The following is a 25253-nucleotide window of genomic DNA, read 5'->3' as shown; positions in this document are numbered from 1 at the left end:
GGCTAGACCACATTCCCTTCCCACGCCTTACTCGACGGCGTTTGGATTGTTCTCACTTTTTCACTATTATGAATAATGCTGCCCTAAACATCCAGAGACTAGTATTTGAACACCTGTTTTCGATTTGTTGGGTGTATAGCGAGGGATGGAAGGAATCGCCGGGTCAGAGACTGTGTCCACACTGCACCATTTTACCTTCCCACCAGCAAGGTGCCAGGGTTCCGATGTCCCCACATCCTCCCAATACTCGATATTTTTGTGTGATGATGATATGCAGGCTAGTGGGAGTTAAGTGGTGTCACTCGTGGTTTAGCTTTTGCACTTCCCCGTCACTTGGCCATCTTATTTGGAGAAATGTCTATTCGGATCTCTTGCCCGCATTTTAATTTGGTTGTCCTTTGGTTATTGAGTCCTAACAGTTCTTAATGTGTGTTGGCTACTCGATTCTTATCTGAGGTATGATTTTGTAAATATTTTCTCCTGTTCTGTAGGTTCTCTTTTCGCTTCCCTGATATTGTTTGATATGGTCTTTGATCCATTTTCAATTTTCTGTATGTGGTGTGAGTTGTGCGTCAACATTTCTCTGCATGTGAATACCTGGTTGTCCCAACACCATTTGCTTAAAATACTACTCCTCCCATCAAATCAGTACCCTTGTTGAAAGTCAGTTGGCTATAGCTATACAAGGATGCTTCTGGACTCCCATGCCATTTACCCTATTGTCGTGTGATCCCTGCAGCTTTGTAGTAAGTTTTGAATTCAGGAAACCTGTCGTCCAACTTTGTTCTTTTTTAAGATTGGGTCCCTTGAATCTACAAAGCTGGGGTTCTGATAGGGATTACATTGAATCTATGCCTCCATTTCAGAAGTTTTGCCATCTGAGCAATATTGTCAGCCAACCTATGAGCACGGCACGGCTTTTCATTTCTTGAGGTACTTAGTGGCTTTCAACGATGGTTTATAGTTCTCCACATGTACATTTAACACTTTTGTTAAGTTTATTACTATTTCTTTTTTGATGCACTTATAAATGGAATTGTTAGCTTTCTTTTCACATTGCTAATATAGAGAGATGCAACAGGAGTTCCCATTGTGCCTCAGCGGGTTAAGAACCCAACTAGCGTCCGTGAGGATGCAGGTTTGATCCCTGGCCTCGCTCAGTGGGTTAAGGATCTGGGGTTGCTCTGACTGTGGCATAGGCCAGCAGCTGCAGCTCTGATTGGACCCCTAGCCTGGGAACGTCCATGTGCTGCAGGTATGGCCCTAAAAAGAAAAAAGAAATACAGCCGATTTTTGTATATTGATCTTGTGTCCTATAACTCTGCTGAACTCATTTATTTGTTCTGACGGTTTTGTTTGGAAATTCCTTAGGATTTCCTACATACAAGATCATGTCACCTGCAAATACACACAGCTTTGTTCCTTCGTTTGCAGTCCCGAGGTTTTTCTTTTTCCTGCCCAATCACCCTGGCTAGAACTTCCAGCGCAATGATGAATAGAAGTGGCCCAAGTGGGCATGTTTGTCTTGTTCCTCTATCTGGGAGAAAGCTTTCAGTCATCCACTGAGTATGACCTGAGCTGCGTGTTTTCCTCGTTCTCCTCCATCTGGCTGAGGACGTTCCATTCTATGCCCACATTTTCTGAGCGTTTTATTTTTACTTACAAAAGGGTATTGGATTGTATCAAAGCCTTTTAATGTATCTACGGAGATGTTTCCCTTATTTTGTCAATACGGTGTCTCAGCTTCGCTAAAATCTTAGAAGGATGCTCAAGATACAAAACAAGGGATGCGCGGGGGTGTCTGAAGCAGGAAGGGAAGCCTGAGACTGCAGCTGGCCCACCAACCGCACCCTCCCAAATAGGCTTGGGCTTCACATGAAGCTAAGCCAGGGGCCGGGATCAGCAAGTGGCCTCGGTGGCTCTCATCCAAAACTCCTTGTTAAGCCTGGCTCTGCCCGCCAACTGAGCCCCGGCCTCCGGCCTCGGGGAGTCCTGGTTGGCAGGGCTGGCTGATTACAAGTACCCAGGCACTTTATCAACAGCAGCTCATTAGCATCCTGCAAATTGCATATGCACCCTGGCACAAGGCTCCAGAACCAACTGTCTAGCCCCTGGCCGAAGGGTTAGTCTAGGTAGGGGCCTCAGAGGCCTCAGCACTTGCTCTGATGGTACCTTGCCGCTGTTAGTTCGGATCGATACCGTGAAGCTTGTACTTTTCAAACCTTGACTATAATCAACCCAATACGGAGGTTCAGTACCTCAAACAGATTGCAGACAGCCCACTGATGACGTTCTGGGAAGACCGATTAAGAAACTTTATTACAGAAAATGAATGCATCCAACGTCCCCAAATACATTTGTGACAAGAGACACACAGGAGACACAGACAATAGTTGCTACATCACAGCCTTGTTCTTTTCCAAAGGATAAAAGCATCATTCAAGAACAGGGTGAGGGTCTTAGGAGACAGGTGTTTGGAGAAGGCAGGTACTGTCCTCTGGATTAAAAAATAATAAACAGGTTGGCGTTGCAGGATCACACACCGTGGGCCCAGAAGTCAGGCTCAGCCGAAAGCCATCGCAGAGAAGCTACAAGGCATCACACCGTTAAGAGGAGCAAGGGGCATGGGTGGAAAACCTCAGCGTCTCTAGCTAATGGGCCCAGTGGCGTTGAGTCTCTTTCCAACTAAATGCTTAATCCAAGATCCCTCCTAAATCTTTGACCTTCCGCACTTGGCTGGTCTAGTTACTGCCAGATAGAGGGGCACCACATGGCGAGAAATCGCTCCTTCCTGACCAGGAGTTGAGCTTCCCTCCTGCATGACAAGGTGGGTCGCAGCGCCCGATTCTTGGCCTGGCAAGTTGTGTGTCAGGCGGCAGAGGCTTCAGCCTACGATGCCAGCGGCTGGAGGGAAGTGACAAGGGCACAGCTGAGACGGGGAGGGGCACTCCTGGAACCAGTGCCTTTGGGCAGACCTCAGGACCAAGGGGTTTTAAATGAGTGGTCATTTTCTAGAACTAGAAGAACACATTGAGAACAAACAGTTGTGACGTGGGAAGGAATGGCTATGAATACTGATCAGAGACCCGGCCAGCGACCACGACCCTGGCAGGGTGGCGACAGTGCCCGAAGACATGCAAGCTTCTCAATAGTGAATTTTGAGAAAACTTCTCTTTCGTGTTATTACAACACTCCTGAGTCTTCCACAGGCTCAAACTTACACAGATCAACACCAGGCAACAGTAACACCCACCGGCAACACAGTTTCCCCTAGTGGCAACAGCTCCACCGCGGGAGCCCTCCAAATGGTGTTTCCTATCACCACCTGCCACTGCGGCCGTCACCCCGCCCCCCAACCCAGACAAAACGCTACCCCTTCTGCCAAGGGCAACGGCAACGAACCGCATAAACCAAGCTTCTTCGGTTTTAAGAGCATTTTAGCAAAAATCTTACGTTCCTCCCCGTGCATGAGGTCAAACCACAGGTGGACGCACGGATGCACCGAGGGAGGGAGGAAAGCCGGGTGCCCCACAATGACACCTTCACAGGAACCCTGTCATCTTCCTTGCCCTGTTTGGCTTCTTGAAGTTGGGGGAAAAAAGGATGCTGCTCCCCACTCCACGCAGCCCTCATGGAGGTCCAGAGACAGAGATCCTTGAGCAGAACAAATGTTGACATGTGGGGGCAGAGGGGAGGGAGCAGGGGTGAAAGGGAAAAAAAAAAAAAGCCTGGAACTTTTGCTTTTAGGCAATGTATTTGGCCCTGCAGTAGGCGGGGGCAGGGGGACCCCCACACAGTAGTCAGGTTCCATCCTCAACACCCACCTTCCTGCACCTCCTAAGGCTGCTAAACCTCGCCTGGGCCCTCACTCCTCCATTCAACAGCTCAGACTTCATCTTAATGCCTCTCAGACACAAACAAAATCACACAGTAGCTTCGAGTAGCCCTCTTCCTCTCCGTCCTCTCTCAGCAAGCTGGCTACAGTTAAGTCAAAGAGAAGTTAGCGGATTTGCTGGGAAGCGAGTCACCGAATCAAGGGAGTGGCTTGTCTTACTGCTCAGACTGCTGTGAGTCAGAAATTTAGACTGTTGTCGTAGAGAACAATTGTAAAAATGTAATACTGTTTATTTAACTTCCAAAACATTTCAGCATTCTAAACGTACAAAAAAAAAAAAAAGAAAGAAAAAAGAAACAGAACGTGGTAAATTGTGTTTCGTACAGAAGGTTCATGAACTTTCATTGATGCAGTGGCTCTTTGCTGACAACGAAGAGTTCTACAGTTTGTTTAAAAAACAAACAGTTCAAAACAACCGCACTTCAACTAAAAAAAAAAAAAAAAAAAAAAAAAAGATCCAAAACACTTCTCATGCCAGCTGACCCCCCCCCCTTGTCCACAGCTAAGAATGGCAGCAGGATGCTATGTCACTATATACAAAAACAAGACAACCTGAAGCTAAATGGATGCCCACTGCAGTGTCCCCAGGTCCAGCCTCAGTGCACGCCCTGAGCTACGGCCCCTCGGAAAGGCACCTCCCCCACGGCCTCCGCGCCAAGCAAGGAGCATCAAGAGTGTGTCTCGGTTGCTTTGTTCTTTTTACAAACGATAGGTATGTACAGTTGAGAACTCGGGATTCTAGCCAATAACCATAGAGTGAACACCACCTGACAAATTAAAAGAAAAAAAAAAAAATGCCAGAAACATCTTTAAATGCCTTGTCACACCAACAGCAAAGTGCACAGAGTGAGGAGAACACGAGAGCCTTTTCGTTTTAAAAATGTTTGGAAATATGTACAACTTTGATACAGGTTCTGGGTGCTCCAGACACCCATGGCCACTTCATGTAAACCACTGACAAGCTCTAGAGCACTCTGAGACTACGCTAGGATCATGAGCCAAGTGGGTAATTCAACCTAACGAGGGCAAGAGACACGGCTCGGCTAAGAGGCGTGCCCACCGCGGCGCTCCCTACTCTAAGGTATTCACAAGGAGACAGAGCAACAGTTTCTTTATTCATCCTCCTCCTCCTCCTCCTCCTCGTCGTCGTCGTCGTCGTCCTCATCCTCGTCGTCCTCTTCGACCTTTTTCCGGGCGACTTTGGCAGGCCCCTTGGCGCCGTCGAACTTCCCCTTGGACTTATAGTCCGCGACATCCTGCAAGAACAGGGACACGTTCCCGGTGAGCCCAGGGGACAAGCGAAAGCTGTCCCCGCCTCAGAGCAAGAAAACAGGGCCGCGAGGTGGGGCTGCTCTCCCAAGATGTCTGTTGCCAGATTCAAAGGGGGTTCTCGGCCATTCCAACTGCCCCGGGGATGGGCGCCTGAGGGCCCTTGAAGTCCCGTCAAGAGCGCGATCCAATCCTCTGCCCCCAGGCGTCCCAACCACAAGGACCTGTCAGCGCACCAGGCTGACGGCCAGGCCCAGCCCGGCCCGGCCAGGGCGGCTCCCGGGGACCCCGGCCCGTCTGGGGGCGGGGGGGGGGGCAGGCTCCTGTCCCCTCACCTTCTCATACTTCTCCTTCAGCTTCGCCGCCTTATTGATGTACGGCTGCTTCTCGCTGTCACTTAAGTTATTCCACATCTCACCCAGCTTCTTGGCCACGTCTCCGATGGAGATGCCAGGGTTGGTAGACTTGATCTTGGGGCGGAATTCTGAGCAGAAGAGGAAAAATCCAGACCTTGGGGGAGAAAAATGTATGAATTAGACGAGGAAGCCCCCCACCCCCACCCCCGAGAACGGGAGCTGCAGTGGAAATCCCATGTCCCCCCGAAAACACCCAAACTCGCGCCCCATGGCTCCAGAAGTACATGCTGCTGGGAAGAGGGTAGAGAACAGGCCAGCAGCCCAGGCGCAGCTCACAAACAGCCACAACCCTGGACCCCGCGGCCCTGCGTTTTAAAGCTCAAAGCACAGGATGTTTTGCAGAGGTACCTCCACATTTGTGAGGGAAAGTGTCTTTTAAAACAAGAAGGAAAGCTCTTAACTGTTCTCCTGAATCCTAGAGTCACTTACGGTGGCCTCTTGGGGGCATTAGGGTCCTTCTTCTTCTTGCCTCCCTTAGCTGGCCCGTAATCCTTCATTTCCCGATCATAGCGCACCTTATCTGCCTTGGCCATTTCATCAAATTTAGACTTCTCCTTCCCAGACATGGTCTGCAAAGAACAGGACAGCTGCTCTAACCACTTGCAAAAGCGGGTGGAGGCCTTCTACCCTGTAGAGGCTTCAAAATAAGAGCGCGCACACGCACACACACACGCGCACACACACACACACAAATTCTAAAGAGAGGCAAGATGCGTCTGAGCAAAGAGGAAGAAAACAGCCTCCTGGGGCTGCACTGAAGGTGAATCACCAGAGCCCGAGATCCAGGGAAGGGACTAGCTTGAAAGATACAAGAGAAAAATACCTTCCACCTCTCAGAGCACTTCTTGGAAAATTCGGCAAAATTGACAGGGACCTCGGGGTTTTTCTTCTTGTGTTCCTCCCTGCATGTCTGCACAAAGAAGGCATAAGCAGACATCTTGCCCTTTGGTTTCTTGGGATCACCTTTAGCCATCTTGACTGATGGGCGGAAGAAAGAGAGACAAAGAAAAACAAACGGGATGAATCCACACAAGATATACCAGAGGCTGCCAGCGAGGAAGAGCCCCCCACCCCACCCCCCACCCCACGCCTGACGCCCCTGGCAGCTGGAGGCAGAGCAGGGAGGAAATCAGTTTCCCTGTCGCTTGTCATTTAACTTTTGACCAGCATGAAGTGCGCTGGTTGGCAAGTTACTTCTCTGAGAGCGATCAAGTTCTGCGAATGGAACCAACCCAAGTGGGGTGGCTCAGAGCTACATTCAGAACGAAGACGATTTGGAAACTACAATCACAGGGTGGGAAGGGCACGGGGAGGACACATTCGTAAGAGGTGCAGGAGCTTGGAAAACCAACAGCTTAAGGCGCACTGGTCATCTGTTTTATTCCTACGCCAGAGACAAAAATACTGTCACCACTGCCAAACACAAGATCAAAGCAGGAGAACTCTAAATAGGGGACATTTGAAATTTCACTACTGCTGATGCCTTCTAGCTTAGAAAATGGCTTTTAGGAGAAGGGTGATCTGGCAAGTGAGCAGCTCTCCCCTGTGCGATGAGTTCAAACCTGTCACTTCATCATTACCTAAAGGGGGAGGGGACACCAAAAGGGCCAGTCTTGCTCATCGGTAAAGCGGAACGCATGTCCAGCCAGGAATACTTTCTCCAAAGTTTCCAAATAAAAATGCAGCTGTGGCGTGTCATCGTCCCTGTCCCACCCCCCCTGCTTCCCGCCATCTTTTCCTTTTCCCACACCCAAGGTCACCATGCAAAACTAAAGCGCTCCCCTTCGCAGGGACCGACAGAGGGGCTGCCTTAGGGCCCCGCAGCGGCTGCGCCGGTGCGGCGGGACGAGTCGCGGGGGAGCCCGAGGCTGGCGCGGGCGGCCGGGCTCGGCCCCGTGCCGGGTCACCCGGACACACATAATTCACCTTCCATTTTGTCAAAAGCTTCCTGATGAAAGAAAGTGCCCCTGAAATCCGCCGCTGCCACCCCCGGGGGGCCAGCGGGGCCGGGGGCGGCGGCGGCAGCGGCGCGCCGGGGGCGCGGAGCCGGGCGGGCAGCGCGGCGGCGGCGACCGTGGCGCCCGCCGTGCCTCCGAGCCCCGCTCGCTAAAATGGCTGATCCGCGCGCGGCCGGCGCGGGCGGCGGCGGCGGCGAACAAAGCGGTCCGGGCCCCGCCGCCACCGCCACCGCCGCCGCCGCCGCCGCCGCCGCCCGCTCGCCAGCCCCCACCCCGCCCCACCCCGCCCGGGGCTGCGGGGGCCGCGGGCCGGACCTCACCCCCCCCCGCCGGCGCGGGGCGCACTCCTCGGGATAACAAAGGCGCCCGTGCGGCCATGACGCTCGGCCGCGCCGGGGCCCGCGGCGGCGCCCCCGGCCCTCCAAGCCGCCGGCCCCAGGCCGCGGGCGCCGGGGCCGAGGCCGGAGCCCGCCCAGGAGCCCTCGCCCGCCCGGCCGCCCTCCGCTCGCCGGAGCCCAGCACCGCGCCAGCCATGTTCGCGGCGGCGGCGGCGGCGGTGCCCGGCGGGCAGGCGACGAGCGGGGGGCGGCCGGCCCGCGCCCTCCCCCCCGGGCCGCCGGGCGCTCCCGCGACGGCCATGTTAATGCAGAAGCAGCAGTGCAGCCCGCGGGTCCGCGCGGCGCCCGCCGCGCCCGGGAGCGAAGTTTGCCTGCGCCGCAGCCCCCGGCAGGCAGCGGCTGGCCGCCCCCCGCGGAGCGCGTCCCGGGCCGGGGAGCGCCGGCCCCCTTCCCAAGGCCGCCGCCCGGCGCCGGGACGCGCGCCGCCCGAGCCGCAGCCGCCCCTCGGCTCGGGCCGCCGCTGCCGCTGCCGCCGCAGCTGCCCGAACATCTGGCTTCAGGGGGCCGGGGTCCCCGGGCCGCTGCCCCGGGGGGCGTCGGCCGAGGGTGGCTCCGCCGAGGGAGCCCAGCCCCGACAGCGGGGAGCTCGGGTTGAAGCACAGAAAAGTTGAAACACCTGAATTGCTTCTGCCTTCCCGCACCTAGCGAGAGGGAAGGCGAAGGGGGCGGGAAGGGCGCGGGGAGCAGAGGCAGGGGGCGGCGGCAGCGGAGCGCGCTCGCGGCGGCGCGAGCCGGAAAGTTGTGCGGTCGCGGCGGCGGCGGCGGCGGCGGCGGCGGCAGCGGCCGGGCGGGCGGGCAGGCGGGCGGTGCGAAACGTACCTGTATTGTTCGCTAGTCTGGGCAGCGCAGGGCACGACGCGCGGCTCAGCGCTCCACAGCCTCGCGCTAGCTGCCTTCACGAGAGCCGCCTGATTGGCCAGCGGGCTCCGCCGTTTAAAACAGCCTCCTCGCCCGGCCATTGGCTGCGGGCCTCATGAATATTAAGCAGGCGCGGGCGCCCATTGGGCGCAGCCGCTAGGATCATTCATTCAAACAGAACGACCCGCCGGTGCTGGCTTCCGAGGCAAAACAGAGGAATAATAATAATCTCGCTTTCCCACCTCCCCCCGCACCCCCTTCTTCGAACCGACCTGGGATCTCAAAGGACTTAGTAGAGCTGGCCCCGCCATTCCCAGCGGCCTCAGCCTCTGATGTTTGGAGGGCGAGGTCGAGCCCGGCTGCGCCGCCCTCTGTTCCCTCTGCGCCGCGGCCTGTGCGCCCCCACCCCCGACCCCTGGCCCCCAGGCAGCCCCCTTGCCCCGGGACGCCTCCGGGGACCAACCGCGAGGGTCGACGGTCCTCCACCTCTGCCGAGTTCCGCCGTGACTCCGCCGCAGGGGCCTGGCGGCAGCTCGCTCTTGTATGCTAGGCGGAAGGCGGCTACTAGCTCACTGAGACCTCGGGGGTTTTGGCATTCTCACCCCGCTGCCCCCGCCCCGAAAGGACCTGACTCTGCTCCCGCGGATCGTGCTCGACTAGGCCCTTTCCACTAATTGCCGGAAAGTCAATTTGTGCCGTAACTGCAGAAACAGCGAGCTAGGTGGGCTAGAGGAGGAAAAAGAGTTTGGCGAAAGAAGAGAAATCGTGAGAAGTGGTAGTTTTACGGGCAGGGAGTCCCCTCTTCACTGCTTCACTTCAGGCCCGCGTTCCCTTTGCTCTTCGGACACACACCCTGTTGAAGAATAAAAGTTCTGGGAACGAGTGAAGGGGATTTGACTCGGCCTTGGCTTTGTCACTGGGTGGTATGGCCATGAGCAAGTCACTCTGCGGGGGGGGGGGGGGGCAACGCTTTTCAAAGTGTGGGAGGGTGGGGGCGGGAGCAGTATCACCTCTAAGGGATGTTTGAACCTCCTGGGCAAGCCTGAGCCCCAGCAGCTGGCACTGCGGGGCTCTCAATAGGGATCCGATTGTGACTAAAGGGCAAAGATACTGTTGCTTTTGACAAGAGCTACAGTATCAAGTCACTTTCCCGGGTCTCCGGCTTACAGACTCCCAGGAGTGCAGACTTGTTAAGGCTCCCCGGTCTAAACACCTGTCCTGTTAGAGCCAGCCGAGCGGCTGCCTACCTTCAGCTCACATACACTCCACTCATCGTGAGCTTACCACCTCCCTTTTGGGCTCTCTTCTCCATCTGGGGCTATCTCTGAGCCGTGGGGTCACCATCCTACACACATTTCAATCCCTCACCCTTCAGATATTTCCTTGGCATGTCAGGTCTCTTCGAAGGGCAGACAGCTCCAGCTTCTTCTCCAACCAGGTTCTCAGGGTCCAACCTGCCCAAGCCGCTCCCTCCTCTTCTGTTTCTGTCCTTCCCAGAGAGGAGCAGGGCCTCCACGTGTGACCAGTACCTCCCCTCTGTTGGGTGCCCTAGCCTCCCAGTGCAGTCAGGCTGTTCTAGGCTAGAAATGAGAGGTGGGTGGGGGGGTCTCAAGGGGAACTGGAGTCTCCTCCCGGTCCAGCCACTGCCTGAGGTCCTGGCCATAGTGGGAAACTGCCGTTAGCAGTTGGCCGGCACCAAGTTGTGGGAAGCAGGGTGGCCAGTCTCAAAGGCCACCAGGCACTACTTGGTGGGCCCCTGAGTGGATGGTGAGGCACACACGCACAAGCACAGCGAAGTCCCAAGCAGCACATGTACACACTCACACCGGGGCACGCCCAGGGCATTCCCGGAGGCAGCAGCTTGAAAGCCAAACCTCAAGACCCCCTCTTGCCCGCCCGCTGCCAGAGCCCTCCCTTTGGTCTCCTGGGAACTTACTTCGAATGACGAAAGGCTTCTTACTCTTCGGAGGGAGTGTTTCCATGCCTGCTCCCGAGAGAGCCTTTCTTCCTAATCAAGCGGAGGCTCTCAGCCTGAACTTAAACCTGCGGTCCCAGTCATCAGAACCTCACAGAAAGTAACTATGACATCGCCGAGCTGTGTCAGAGACCTGCAGGTGGTTGCCATGGCTCCCTGATCTGCCTGTACCCCCCTCCCCCCCTCCCTGCCAACAGACAGATCAGGCCCCCCCCCCCCCCCCCCGGCAACAGACAGATCAGCCCAGGCATCCATGTCTCTCTCAGGCCCAGTCTCCCCAAGTCTTCCATCCCTTCCCCTGGGGCCTCCGCACACACAGCCAGGCGGTGCCTGGCAGGGTCCCACCTCGGGAGACACCCTCCTCATTCAATCCCATGTACACATATTGAGTGTCTCATACGAAAGGAGGGAGATGAGGTGAACTGGGGGTGGAACTGCAGGGCAGTGGCTTCAGGCTCTGTCACTGACTTCGTGCTGGGCCTCCTGCCATGTCACCTCACCTCTCCCAGCCTCCGTGTCATCTCTCAAAGGCGACTCGCCGTGCCATGGCCTGGACTCGGGGGGTTCCCAGGCAGGTGGCTCCTTCCGTCTGGAGCCAAGTTCCGTCCCTGGAAAGTACGTTAACCACATCAGGCCGCCGTGAGGCCAGCCTCATCCACACAGGGGCACCCCGGAGCAGAGTCCCCACAAGCCACGTCACTGTCTGGAGAGGTTAGGAAAACATGGAAAGTAAGGAGGAAATGTGACAGAGTGTGACAAAGAGCTTTTCCGTTCCTGTCAGTTCAAGACCCCTCCCCCAGCGATTAAGGGGAATCCTCGTCATTAAACAAAATGAAATGCTGGGCTCTTCCACCTCAACCTAACTTGTCCCCACCCCGGGTCTCCTTTTGAGCACCTAGGGCTTAAAGGTGACATCCCCAAGGCCCACCCAGGCCAGCCTCCTTCTAAGAATCAGCGGAGGAGTTTCCTAGTGGCTCAGTGGGTTAAGGATCAAGCATGGCCACTGCTGTAGCATGGGTTCAATCCCCAAGGGTTGAGGCCGGATGGTAGAATCCTTTAAAATATGTTAAGGGCGCTTAGTGTGAAGATCCACAAAGAGCATGGCCTCCCAATAGGGGTATGGGAGCCAGGCTTCACAGGTAGGGAGTCTTAAGCTTCCCAGGGCCCTTGCCCCGCTCTGCTCACTCCCAGGTGACCTGGTTCAGGGCCTGGAGACCCCCCCTCTCCCACCCCCCTCTGCTCTTGGGTGGAAATTACATGCCAACTAGACTCTTTCTCCCAAGCAGAGGAAAGTGTCTTCAGAGGCAGCCAGCGTCCCCAGCGCTCATCTGACGGGCGCTGCCGAGCAGCGCAGCTGGGAAGCCCGCTAGCCCAGCCTCCACCAGGCACAGAGGGCCCCACGGGAGTCGGCGGCCGAGCCAGGGCTGGAAGCCTTGTCTCTTGACCCTCATTGTCCCACTCGTCTACTTCTTAATAGCTCAGCTTGGAGTTCCCTGGCGGCACAGCGGGTTAAGGAGCCAGTGTTGTCACAGCTGTGGCGTGGGTGGCTGCTGTGGCACGGGTTCCACCCCTAGCCCGGGAACTTCCACATGCCGTGGGCGTGGCCAAAAAATAGCTGAGCTGCACTGCGGGCGCAATGGCCATTGGTGAGGTGGTAGGGACAGCCAGCGCCCTCCAGAAGAAAGGGTTCCAGGCTCAGAACAGCCAGGCAGGTGGGGCCAGCCAGTGCCACCTCTCCTGCCCACACAAAGCCAAAGGTCAGCAGGGGAGGGGGGAGCACGGGAGCCAGCACTGTTTAGCATGACACAGCCTCACCAGTGCCACCAGACCGGCTCACCCTTCTTTCACACTGACTGGAAGCCAGAAGTGGGTCAGCAACCAAAGGATTTCCTCCACGTTACTGTCCACACTGCTGTCCCGATCCGCATGAGCCCATCCAGAGTCAGGCACGTGTCAGGCAGGCCAGGGCTCGTGGGAAGACGAACATGAAGCGAAGGGTCCCTGCCCCCCAGACACCCAGTCCGGGTCCAGCTCTGGGTGGGAGGGGCAGGGAGGGGAGGGGACAGTCAGTGGGGTCACCTCCACTGACCCAGCCCATCGGGGAACAGCCCTGCCCCGTCGGGCCTTGAAGACTTTACTCACTGCTGCTGGGCGACCGGGTCTAGACCCCCTCACCCCGAACCCCCTCCAAGCTAGACGGCAGCCCCAGTCCCCGAATTTCTGAAGGCTGAATACCGCAGGCCCTTCGGGCGGCCCAGCTCTGACTCACTGAGCAGCTAACCGGCCAGCGCCCCCCTCTTTGGGAAAAGATGGCAAGTGTTTCTCTTCACCTGAACCAAAGGGGTTCCTGCCCTGCAGAGAGGGAGAGGGGGAGCCGAGGATGACGCGGGATTTTTTTTTTTTTTTAATTCTTTGTCTTTCTCGGGCTGCACCCGCAGCATATGGAGGTTCCCAGGCTAGGGGTCGACTCGGAGCTGTAGCGGCCGGCCTACACCACAGCCACCACCACGCCAGATCCGATCCACATTTGCGACCTACCCCACAGCGCATGGCAACATCAGATCCCCAACCCACTGAGCGAGGTCAGGGATTGAACCTCGTCCCCGTGGACCCTAGTCAGGCTCATTCCCGCTAAGCCATGACGGAAACTCCAGAGTTGCTATTTTAAAAATGCTCCTCATGCCCTGTCTCTGGGCCTAAGTTTCCCATCATGGAAAGGGGGGGCAGTGGCTGGTCCCCGAGATTTCTTAGGGCATCATTGTTCTTAGGGTGGTGGCTGGTGCGGCTTCGCGGAGAAAATGATTCCCTATCTTCCTCCGTTCCCCTCCACGCCCCCCCAAAACCCAAATGCACCTAAATGTGGCCTTGCCAGGCCCTCCACATGCCCAGGCCTTGGGGGAGAGGGCTTTAGAAACGGGCCCAGTGGATGCTGATAGAATCTGACTCTGACAAGGACGGCACTTGTCGTCACCGAAAATGTCACCTCCCCCACCAGCTTCAGCCTGTCTGCCCCTGTCCCTCCTCTGCTCAGAACCGCCAGACCTTTATCTTGTCCCCTCGGAGAACAGCCCAAGTCTCTCCAGTAACTCTCAGGGGCTTTCGCAAGTCACAGCCCCCCACAGCCCCCTCTGTTGTCTCTCCTCACTCAGCCCCCCTCTTCCCCCTAAATCTGCAAGACTTCTGCCCTGGCCCGCTTTAGGTCTTTGCTCTAGTGTCACCTTCCCTGCCCACCCTATTGAAAATGGACACCCTCCGTCCGTTCCTTGTCGCCTGCCCCCCTTCGCCCTGTTTATTTGTCTACACACTTGATGCGAGCTCAGGCGCTAACGCATCTCCACACTGGACGGTGAGCCCCACGAGGGCAGGGACTTCTCTCTGCTCCGTGTTCTCCACTTTCTTCCCAAGCGTGTAGCCTGAGCGAGCCAGCAGTCCTCTCAGACCTGTTAACAAATGAATGAGTTTGCCAATGAGCTTGACTGCTTTCTGAAGGCAGAGTCCCCAACCTCAGGCAACTTGCAGTTTACAGAGAGCAGCAAAGTAGAACTAGGGAAGGCGGGGGAGGAAGGAAGGCCTCAGTTCGGCTTGTGATGGGACAGGGCTGGGAAGGCTGCGAGGACGGGTTCGATTCCGCCCTGGCTGCGGCTCAGATCGGTAACTTCCACCTGTTGCGTGTGCGGCCATTTAAATAAATAAATAAATATCATCATAAACCCCCCTTGGTTAAAAAAAAAAAAATGAGCTGCTCCCGAGACACAGAGGTGGTCCTGGCAGATGCCGTCATCCCCAGGGGAGCCACGGCAGGCTTCGGAGCAGAGATTGACCCAATCAGAGCTCTATCTGAGAAAGCGCTCCCTGTTGCTGGTGGGGAGTGGGGGGGGGATGGGCAGGGGAGGGCCTGGGCCTGGATTTCCGACCTGGGCACTGAGGGTGGGGAAAATAGCTGAATGGGTGCCCCGCCCACCTCCCTGCAGGAGCAATAGGTCCTTCCAGCCCTCCTTGGCCTCTCTTTGGATGGCAGTGGGGATGGATGGCATTCCCCCCCCCCCGCCCCGCCCCGACACCCACCTGCTTCCCTGGGAATGGGAGGCCCCTCCCTCGGAGCAAGTGCTTACCTGCTGTTCCCTTGGCCTCGGACCCCCTCCCCCTTCCGGTGCTAGTCCTACCCACCGGTGGTGACACCTCTGATCAGCCTCCACCTGGTGAGGGGACGTCCCCGTCCACGCTTTCCTTCCTCCCTTTGGTCTCCTTTGTAGCATTTTCCACAAGTGTCATTTGGCCACTCTTTGGGCAATTGCTGATTCAATGTTTGTCTCGATTGGGCTTCTGCCCATGGAGCACGTGCCTTGGGACCCGGGAGACACTCGGAAAAATCCTGGAAGAATGAAAGGAGGCCTGAGAGAGCCAAGGCGGGCCTGTGTACAGAAGGCTGGTGCGGAAGGTGGCGCCCTCTCAGACGGCGGGGAGAAGTGATGAGAAAACCAGAGGACTTAACTCCGCCAAGGGGGGGGAGTTGCTGGGCACCTACCCCACTCCTAGAAGGCCGCCTGGTGCCACCAAGCAGGGCTGGGCACTGGAGGGAGGGTGGGGGCTTCCATTTCTGAGGACAGACGTCCTGGGGTCCGGTGGTGGATTTGCAGCGCTAACTGGGGCTTTGGCTGGAAAAAGAATAGCACCACATAGCATTTAGGTGGGGTGTGCGGGGAAGCACGGGAGCCACGTCCAGCCGTGTGAGGCAACCAACCTCGCCTCTCAGCTCCTGGGGGCCTCCTTAGCAACACTGAGAGTGGTAACAGTACCCATGTCATATGTTGTTGGGGGGATGCTGTGACGCGCTCAGTGCAATGTCTGGCACAAAATAAGCGCTTGAGAATGGTTCAGTCTCACAGTCACCTTTTGTGTGAGTTCCCATTGTGGCTCAGCAGTAACGAACCGACTAGTATCCATGAGAATGCGGGTTCAATCCCTGGCCTCAGGCTCAGTGGGTTAAGGATCCGGTATTGTCGTGAGCTGCAGTGTAGGCCACCGATACAACTCGGATCCAGCGTCAGCTGCAGCTTCCAGTTCAACCCTTAGCCTGGGAATTTCCATGTGCCACAGGTGTGGCCCTAAAAAGAAAAAAAAATGGTCACCTTTTTTTTTTTTTTTTTTTGCTTTTTTTCTTTTTCTGCTGCAGCATATATGGAAGTTTCTAGGCCAGGGATCGAACTGGTACCTCCACAGAGACAAGCCGGATCATTAACCCAGCGTGCCGCAGTGGGAATTCCTCTAACGGTCACCTTTGATCTCAGTCTGAATTCTTCAGATGATGCAGAGGAGCAGCAGTCAGAGGACCATCCAAACATAGGAGGCACAAGCCTGGACCACATTTTTCCGCAGCCCAGAAACAGCTGCCATGCTGGGAACTGCGTCTTCCCCAGCAACTGGACTCTCTCTGGGCTTTCTGTGACCTGCACCCTAGGATGGAGTCTAGCTGCATCTGAAGGCCCACCCGCACACCCACCCCAACCCACACCACTAGCAAGGGGGCCCTGAGGACATGGTACTGGTCCATTCATCTCCCGGTGGCCCCACCTGCAAGGCCTGGCACAGAGCATAGACCCGCCAGTGAGACTTTGCTGTGAGGAAGCGATTTGTCCAAAGGTAGAACGAATGCGTATTTGTGAAATGGACCTTCTGAGTAATTGACAAGGGCCAAGCTCATTGCTGCATTTGGAGGGGCGGGTGGTAGGCCCTGATGAAGTACTGGGCACACAGCTCTGCATTTCCACATGCCAAGCCACAGAGGTGTCTTCCGAGGACTAGTGTCCTAGGAGCACAGCCAGGGGCTCTGCCCTCTGCTCCTCCACAGCTTCAAGGGGCCTCGGAAAATCCATAGACACGTGCCGGCCTCACTGGCCCTCACTTTGCCCTTCCGTAGAGCCAGGCTGGGTGTCCCACTGAGCTTTGGGGCGCTGGGGGGCGGCGGCCCCGACCCCCATTCTCAAATGCCCAGAGGAATGAATAGGTGGAGAGAGTCCGAGCAGTGAGACGGGAAAAGGACGGTTTTGTTTGTTTGTCTTTTTCGGGCCGCACCCGCGGCACATGGAGGTTCCCAGGCCAGGGGTCTAATCAGAGCTGTAGCTGCCGGCCTACGCCAGAGCCACAGCCACACGGGATTCGGGGCACATCTTCGACCTACACCACAGCTCACAGCAATGCCAACCCACTGAGTGAGGCCAGGGATGGAACTTGCGTCCTCATGGATACTCGTCAGATTTGTTTCCGCTGGGCCACGACAGGAACTCCGGAAAAGGATGTTTATATTCATAAACTATCGCCTTCGGTGACCTTTTCCAGTGATTCTAGACGTACGCTGTGCCTCTCAGATCAGCCTACTTTAAGATGTTTCCAGCAAAAGGCTTCTTGTTTTCCCTGATTTATTTTCATTATCGTCTTCACTTTCTCCTTCCTCTTGGATGTGTTTATACCTGGCCCGGTTCATCAGAAAAAAGAACAATCAGATGGAATGATAAGGACGAGGAACCGCAAACATCAACTACAAATGGCCCAAGTAGAACATGATGATAATGATAACGGTGATGGGAGCGATGCTACCTCACATTTTGTTCCTTAACAGCTTGCAAGGTGCGCACATTTCTGCCGTCTCACCGGCACCCCCACCAAGGTCCTGAGAACTATGTGGGCATGTGGTGAGAAAAAAAACTGAAGCCCAGAGAAAGCAAATATTTTTGCCCAAGGGCCCCAAGCCCTCAACAGGAGAGGTGGGAGTCGAAGCAGCATCTCCTGCCTTCTGGTCGTTGAAACAGGCTTCACTCTCCAGTGTTCTCAGCGGCTGAGGGCAGGGCAGCAGAGATCAAAGGGCCTGAGGGCAAGCGTTGAAGTCATCAGATGACTCTCTCCAGGGTGTCCCAAACCGAGTTCTTCCCCCATATACATCCCCAGAAAGTGGCACCACCATCCCCCACCCCCCATTCCTGCCCGGCCCCCACCGCCCCTTCATCTCCCACGCTGTTCCCCCCACCCCCGTCTCTGAATATGTCCCCAATCCAGCTGCTTCTCCCCACCCCCGAGCTGTCATCCTCTCTGCCCGGTACCTCCACCACCACCCTGGACGGGTCTCCCTGCTCAGCCTCTCATGTTATTGGCTCTCCTCGCCAAGGGACCTTTTAGAAATGTACATTTCTGTCTTGTCACTGCTCAGTTGAAAAGCCTTTCATGACTCAGTGTAACCTTGAGCTGCTGAAGCCCCAGAAAGACCCCTCAAGATCTGGATCCGGCCAGGTTCCTGCCACCCGCCCCCCACCTGCCAATCACAGACGGAGGTCCCCTGAAAGCCCTGCTGTTCTAGTTATTTCTGTGTCTGCCTGGCTGCTCTACCAGACCTGGAGCGCCCCAGGCTTAGAACTGCCTCCCCTGCTCTCTTCCTAGGTTGGGCCCCCACTAAGATCTCCGGGTCAGATTTGAGCCAAGTAGAATTGGCTACATGGTTGTATGTCGAGGGCTGAGGGGCCGGGCTTTGGTGCCAAGCGCAGCGATCGAACAGCTATGTGGATAAGACAAGGGTGAGCAGGGAGAATTGCAGTGGCCTTGCGCAGCCACCGCCACCGCCGCTGCGGCCTCTGGGACATGCTTCCTGCTGGCTTCCGGCCTTTAATCTGAAGAGCTGGATGATGATAATGAGGACGATAAGCGATAAGCCGGGGAATGCATGGAAAGCCAGTTTCTGGAACACTCGATGGGGGGCCGGGGGCGGGGGGGGGGACATCTGGAGAAAAGAGCATGTCAAGTCGTGTGTCACCCTCTCTCTCCTAGATCTTGCTCCGCGATCTGGCTCGTGATTATGTGATGAGCTCAGCATATGTCGCTAGCTGATTTAAATATTTATGACGGGTTTTCAAATCCCCTCTTAGCATGCCAGAGTGTGGCCACTTGAGAATCATAAAACTTTACAGGTGAAAGGGTCATTAGCATCTAGTGTGAACTTTGCCCTTTCTAGATGGGGAACAGCTTCCTGGGGGCGCGAGGTGGGGGGGGGGGGGGGAGGCACGTCGCCAGCCCTCCCTCGGGAGTCTTGCTTTACCCAGGCCTCTTGATTGACTCCTAGCCAGATGCTTACCCTTCCAACTGAACTTCCCCACCAGAAACTCAGAACTAGACTTGGAGCAGGACAAAGTAAAAGTCAGCTGGGATGAGGATGCCAGCCTCCAAGAGCACATCCTAGGGGAGCTGTGTCCTGGTGGGCTTCTGCCATGGTGAGCTTACGGTTTTACTGTCATATCAAGCTTTTTGCTTTTATGTGTCTTTTTAGGGCCACAGCTGCAGCACATGGAGGCTCCCAGGCCAGGGGTTGAATTGGAGCTGTAGCTGCCGGCCTGCACCACAGCAATGCAGGATGCAAACCATGTCTGCGACCTACACCACAGCCCTCGGCAACGCTGGATCCTTAACCCACTGAATGAGGCCAGGGATCGAACCTGCGTCCTCATGGATGCTAGTCAGATGCACTTCTGCTGAGCCGTGACAGGAACTCCTGTCGTATTGTCTTGAGAGGTCTGAATACAGAGTTGGACTAGAGGTGCATGGTGGGCGCTGAGGTCAAGAGCACAGGCTTTGGGGGGACTCCCTGGTGGCTCAGTGGGTTAAGAACCTGGTGTTGTCACTGCTGTGGCTCAAGGTCCCTGCTATGCCACGAGATCGATCCCTCGTCCCAGAACTTCACCTGCTGCAGGTGTGGCCAAAATTTTTTGAAAAAGAGCACAAGCTTTGGAATCAAGAGTACCTGAGTTCGAGTCTCAACTCCATCCTTTCCTAGTGCCTTTGGGCTGGTTGTTGAATCTCCCCATGGTCAGTTTCCTCATATGTAAAATGGGTCTGATAATACCCACCTCGCAGGAGATAAAGGACGGAGGACCCTTAGCCTGTGTCTGCACAGATAGGAAGCACTCAGGAAATGTGGCTGCGCCGGAATGGCAAAATTATGGGCGATCTTTTATTCTATTTCTTTACAGTTTTTGACACTAAGCAGGAGTTACTTTTATGATGAGAAAAAAAATAGAAGGGGGAGAAAACTATCCTTGCAAAAAACATTTTTTTTCAAATAGATTCTAGAAGATACTGCTGCCAAGCCTTGCAAGTATTCTCCCTATCGTCAGAGGGCAGACAGATGTGGCCGGGTCACAGGGCAGAGCAAAGAGGTCAAGCTGGGGGACAGGTGCCAGGACTATGGTTTTGTGCCCGGGGGCAGCAACTGGTGCTCTCCTCTGTGCATCTTCTGGCAGCCGGGCCAACCAAGACCTAACCAACTCAAAATTCCCATGAGACTTTCCCAGAAATAAAAACACCCGGGGAGATCCCTGGCGGCCTGGCGAGTTAAGGATCCACCCTTGTCACTGCTGTGGCCCAGGGCACTGCTGTGGTGCGGGTCTGATGCCTGGCCCAGGAACTTCCGCATCCCATGAGCTCCACCAAAAAAATAAATATAACCCCCAGGTCGGGTGGGGCGCTCAAATCTACATGCCTTCGTGATGGAATGAAGTTCGGGTTTCCTGTTTCTGAGCCGACTGAAAAAATAAAGCTATGTTTTAAGGTGCTTTAAGGCATGGAAATACAGAAAAGGCTACTAGGATGGGAATTTGGGGGGGTGAACTCTGGCAGCTTACTGTTGAAAAGGCCTGTGGCAGGGTGCGGAATGTGCCCCCCACACCATAGAAACCCACACCCTACCCATCAGAACCTCCGAATTCTAACCTGTACGGGGTGGGGGGGGGAGTCTCTGCAGATGCTGCAGATGGGATAAGGCTGAGGATAGTGAGGTGGGAGATTATTCTGGATTACCTGGACGGGCCCTCCTGCAATCACATGTGTCTTTGTAAGAGAGGCAGAGGCAGATTACACCCTCAGAGAAGGACATGTCAAGACGGAGCAGGCAGAGGTTTGAAAGGCGAAGGTCTTGAAAGTTGGAGAGTCAGCCACAAGCCAAGGAACGCCAGCAACCGCCAGAGGCTGCAAGAGCCTGGGATGAAACCTCCCTGGAGCACCTGAATGTCAGTGCTGTGATGCTGATTCCAGACTCCTGGCCTTCAGAACCACAACAGAGGACACTGCTGGGCGGTTTTTTTTTTTGTTTTTTTTTTTAAGCCACTCAATTTATGGTAATTTGTTATGGTGGCCACAGAACACTGGTAGAGTTCATTTAGTCCAGTGGTTTCCATACCTTTTCAGCAGCAAAATCAATGCCTTTCGGAATGAAATTCTTTGCCACAGCCTTTTGAGACAACAGATGGAAGCAGAAGGGAAATAGCTTAAAGGGGGGCAAGAGCCCCACTGGCTCGGACTCCGCCTTTGTCCACGACGACTCCTGAAGCCCCTCCCAGAACTTTCCACCAACAGAGTGTAAAAACACACACCTGGTCCCAAGCACGTGCTGAGTGACAGGCAGGCGGGCAAGGCACATTTGTGGGGCTGACGTCGCTGCACGGTCCCTCTCTCTTCTTCCCTTTCCTGGTGGACTAAGCTTCTGTCTTCACAGCAAATAACTAAGCATACATTGGCGTCTCTAGATGAGGGTCGGTTTTGAACAGGGACTGCCCACTGTGTCCAACGTGGCAAGGCCCAAATGAAATATTGGTTCGCCAAGAGCACAGACCTTGAGCAGGCTGTTAAAGCCTCTTCGGAGATGAAAAACCAGTGCTGATTCCTCACCTGTATTTGGCAATTTAGTCTCGCCGGGAGGCCGGTAACGGGAGTGAGGGGGTGGCCGGGAGTGACTAGCAAAATGAGGCCGCTGTGGGTGTACCCCGATATCCGAGTCCTTAAGTGGATGCGAGAGAGGCCAGAGGAGCGTGCCGCTGAACGTCCCAATGAGATTTCTCTGGTTGCCAGCTTCAAAGACACTCAAGGTCGCTTCTGCTAAAAAGGCCTTTGTGGGGCATAAATATGGTACTCGCCCCCTCTCCCTCTGGCCATGGCACTAACAGACCAAACGTTAAAAATTGGGTGGCATTTTCAAAGGGAACATGACAGGGAACTAAGAGGAACCCAGTGGGAAAGAAGCAAACAGGATCCAACCTCCCTCCCCAGGGGTTCAAAAGGCTGGTCATTTACCAAAGGGATTCAGAATTCGCGGGGATGTAGATGGCCGTTTCCAGGGCCACTGGCCTCGTGCTAATTTGTACTCCTGCTACTTGACAAAATGGCATCGGGAGAAGCATTGTCTCTGGGAAGCGGGAGGCTTCTGCGGGTTCCGAGAACCAACAAAACCATGAGCCGTCTGAACCCAGACCGAGGGGGGCGCCAGCAGCAGTGTCAGCTGCCCGCTCAAGACTGCTGGGAGGGAGCGCTTGGCACAGCAGATGCACAGCAACTGTCAGGCGACAGCAAATGGCACTCGCAGGGCTTTCTTTGTTCCTCGGGTGCTGTTAAGGCGGGCATCCTCCCTCCACTCTGGAGGCCACATGCTTCCTCCCTTCCGGAAAGGAAAAGAAGGATGAGGACCACTGGCCGCCGCCGCCCACTACCGCTGCGGCGCAAGGGACAGTGTATCTTTATGCAAAACGTGCCAAGGGACTTCCAGAGTGGAGCAGCCTTCACGGAAAGTCTCCGCTGTTGATCTGACCCTCGGGGAAGGACAGCCCTCAGTTCATGGCACCACCATCCCCGATGCGATGAGGTCCCTCTCGGGCTGGATCAATCCAGCCAGCCAGCCAGCCAGCCCTTGTAACTCCTGTTTTCCACTCTGCTTTCCCTCCCTTCAGCAGCGCACTTGAGCGTGTGCGCTGGCAGAGGGGTAGCGTGGTGTGTGTGTGTTTGCAATAAGCATAAGTGACGTCATCCTGGAGAACGCGTGCAGCGTCTTCCTGGGTACCACTCCCACCCTACCCCAGGTGTGTGACAGCTCCGTGCTGCTGGGGGCTCCTCTGCAACGTCTCCTTTCCCTCGGTCCTGAGCTCCGAGGTTGCCTCTGATTCTCCACTAGCACAGGCGATGCACGATCAGCTCCTCCCTTGTGTGGGTCCCTATAGGCTGCAGGCTGCGTAACAGCCCCCAAGGATATCAGTTCCGAATCTCTGGAAACGTATACGGAAATAGGACTTTGCAGACTGATTAAATCCAGGGTGGCGCCATGCGATTGCACGAACTGGGGGGAGGGGGGCTTCAAACAACACACAGCAGTTCCTGTTGTGGCTCAGCGGGTTAAGAACCCACCTGAGATCCATGAGGATGCGGTTGCAATCCCTGGCCTCACTCCGTGGATGAAGGACCAGACATTGCTGCAAACTGTGGCGTAGGTCGCAGATGTGGCTCTGATCCGGCATTGCTGTGGCTGTGGCGTAGGCCGGCGGCTGCAGCTCCAATTCAGCCCCCTAGCCTGGGAACCTCCATATGCCGCGGTTGTGGCCATAAAAGAAAAGACAAGCGACAAACAAACAAAAAAACAACAGACACTTACTCTTTCGTGGTTCCGCAGGCTCGTCGTCTGAAATCAAGTGTCAGCAGGACAAACTGCCTCCAAAGGCACTTGGGGAGGATGCTTCCTGCCTCTGCTGGTTTCCGGTGGCCTCAGGCCTTCAGTCCTGAGCTTGCGGGCAGAATCCTTCCTACTCCGTCTCGTCTCCCATGGCCCCCCTCACATGCATCCTTCCCTCCTTTTATAAGGGTGCCAGTTATTGGATTAAGGGTCCCTCCTAATCCAGTATGACCTCCCCTTAACTGATGACATCTGCAATGACCCTATCGGCTAAGAAGGCCACTTCCTGAGGTTCCGGGGAACACAAATTTGGAGGAGACACTATTCAACCAGTACACATGTATCCTTATAAAAGGGAGGCCAGGTGGATCTCTCTGTCTCTGTCTCTGTCTCTGTCTCTGTCTCTGTCTCTGTCTCTCTCTCTCTCTGTCTCTCTCTCTCTCTCTCTCTCACACACACACACACACACACACACACACACACACACACATACACACACACACTCGCACACACAGGAGAAGGCAATGTGAAGAAGGAACAGAGAGAGATGGGAAGATGCTGGCCTTGAAGACGGAAGGGATGTGGCCAAAAGCCAGGGAAGCCTCCCCTCCTAGAGCCTTTGGAGGGAGTGTGATCCTGCTGCCGGCTCGACTTCAGCCCAGTGACACCGATTTTGAACTTCTGGCCTCCAGAACCACACCTTTCTATTGTTTCTAGCTACTAAGTTTATGATCGGTTGCTACCGCAGCCAGGGTAACAGCCTCTCTGTGGGCTCGCAGGAGAATTTCCCAGGGCCGTCCCTAGAAGGCGGATTGCTGGGGCAGTGTGGACGTGTACACCTGACCTGACGAGGTGCCGCCAGGTGGCTTTCCGTAGTGGGTGCCACAATCTAGCTGGACGCTGCAGGACCACACAGTGGTGCCCCTTTCTCCTTATCCTAGCCAACACTTGGCATCAGAGAGCGGCTTTCTGCCAATCTGACGTGTATGCATCCTAGCTCATTGTTGTAATTTGCATTTCTCTGATTACTAATGCATTGGAGCAGGTCTTCATGTAGTTACTTGCTCGCCTTTTGGGTTTCGCCTTCTGGGAATTGCCTATTCATATGCTTTGCTCATTTTCCTGTCGGGTCTTTTTCTTGTTGGTTTGCAGAATTGTCTTGTATATTTTATCCATTAATCCCTTGTCAGCTTTAAACAGCCAATATCTTCTGCCCATCTGTCGTCTGTCTAACTGTCTGTGGTGTCCTTCATGGAAAGAAATCCTGACTGCTGCTGGAATCACATCTATATCTAAAACGAGGCTGCCAATGGGGCGGGGAGAAGGCTACTGCTCAGGGACTGTTGTGCAGACAAAGTGTGTGTGTGTGTGTGTGTGTGTGTGTGTGTTTGCACACTCGCCCACATCTGTGCAACACAGGCCATGCAAGAGCCAGCATCTCCAATGGAATGTCAGCCCCCAGGGCTCAGTGCATTGCCTGCCCTTTGGGATGAACTGGTCCCCTGCTCCTCCCGCGAAGACAGACAGTCGGCCACTGTGGTTCTCAGACTTCAGAGTGGTTCGCATCCCCCAGAGGGCTTGCTAAACCCCGGATTCCTGGGCCCACCCCCAGCCGTTCTGAGTCCATGAGTCTGGAGCAGGGCCTGAGGATCTGCCTTCCCGACCAGTCCCAGGGACCAGACTAGGACCAGACTGGTTCCAAGATCAGGCCCCAGAAAAGGCCAGTCTGAGGGGTCAGAGGCCACACCACCTTGCAGTTGGCCCACCAGCCACCGGACATCTGGAGAGGATGGGACAGCAGCTTATAATTGGCTGAGTGGCAGTGTTCAAAGGAAGCCCAGGGGCTACCCAGGTCAAGGACTGCGCGAGGGAAGAAATTGAGACCCGTAGGACTAGTGACGTGCCCACTGCGTGCTCAGACCCGTCTTCATTTCTTCGCTTACTCCCCTCGAAAGGACTCTCCTAGGACACACGCGGGCCCCTCCACAGTGTGGGGACTTGGTCCAGCGGAGAGGAGC

The 25253-nt window shown here is 55.5% G+C and overlaps 1 protein-coding gene and 1 long non-coding RNA gene across 5 annotated transcripts in view; one reads left to right on the top strand and one right to left on the bottom strand.

Annotated features, from left to right (window-relative positions):
• LOC110257769 (uncharacterized) overlaps positions 1-24515 on the top strand; it is a 103439-nt gene extending 78924 nt beyond the window's left edge. Inside the window, exons 3-4 of one of the 4 annotated variants that reach the window (XR_014834750.1) lie at positions 18911-19021; positions 20643-24515. This is a non-coding gene — a long non-coding RNA (uncharacterized LOC110257769). Of the gene's footprint in view, positions 1-1371; positions 4193-16057; positions 16914-16954; positions 18733-18910; positions 19022-20642 lie in introns of those variants that run through there. The other 3 variants (XR_014834753.1, XR_014834751.1, XR_014834748.1) reach the window with 3 other exon arrangements.
• HMGB3 (high mobility group box 3) lies at positions 2287-8827 on the bottom strand. The gene is given in 6 exon segments (XM_005657943.4): positions 2287-5010; positions 5012-5151; positions 5500-5674; positions 6010-6149; positions 6404-6558; positions 8756-8827. Coding segments are annotated over 5 exon segments (729 nt in total). The 5' UTR covers positions 6554-6558; positions 8756-8827; the 3' UTR covers positions 2287-4886.
• Positions 24516-25253: the final 738 nt, after the last annotated feature.

This window comes from Sus scrofa, chromosome X (genome assembly GCF_054392235.1).
Source record: "Sus scrofa isolate SSC_HxYL_T2T_F1_AM1 chromosome X, Sscrofa_HxYL_maternal_Yorkshire_Landrace_v2.0, whole genome shotgun sequence".
Taxonomy (NCBI): domain Eukaryota; kingdom Metazoa; phylum Chordata; class Mammalia; order Artiodactyla; family Suidae; genus Sus; species Sus scrofa.
This window is presented reverse-complemented; position numbering and strand designations above follow the sequence as displayed.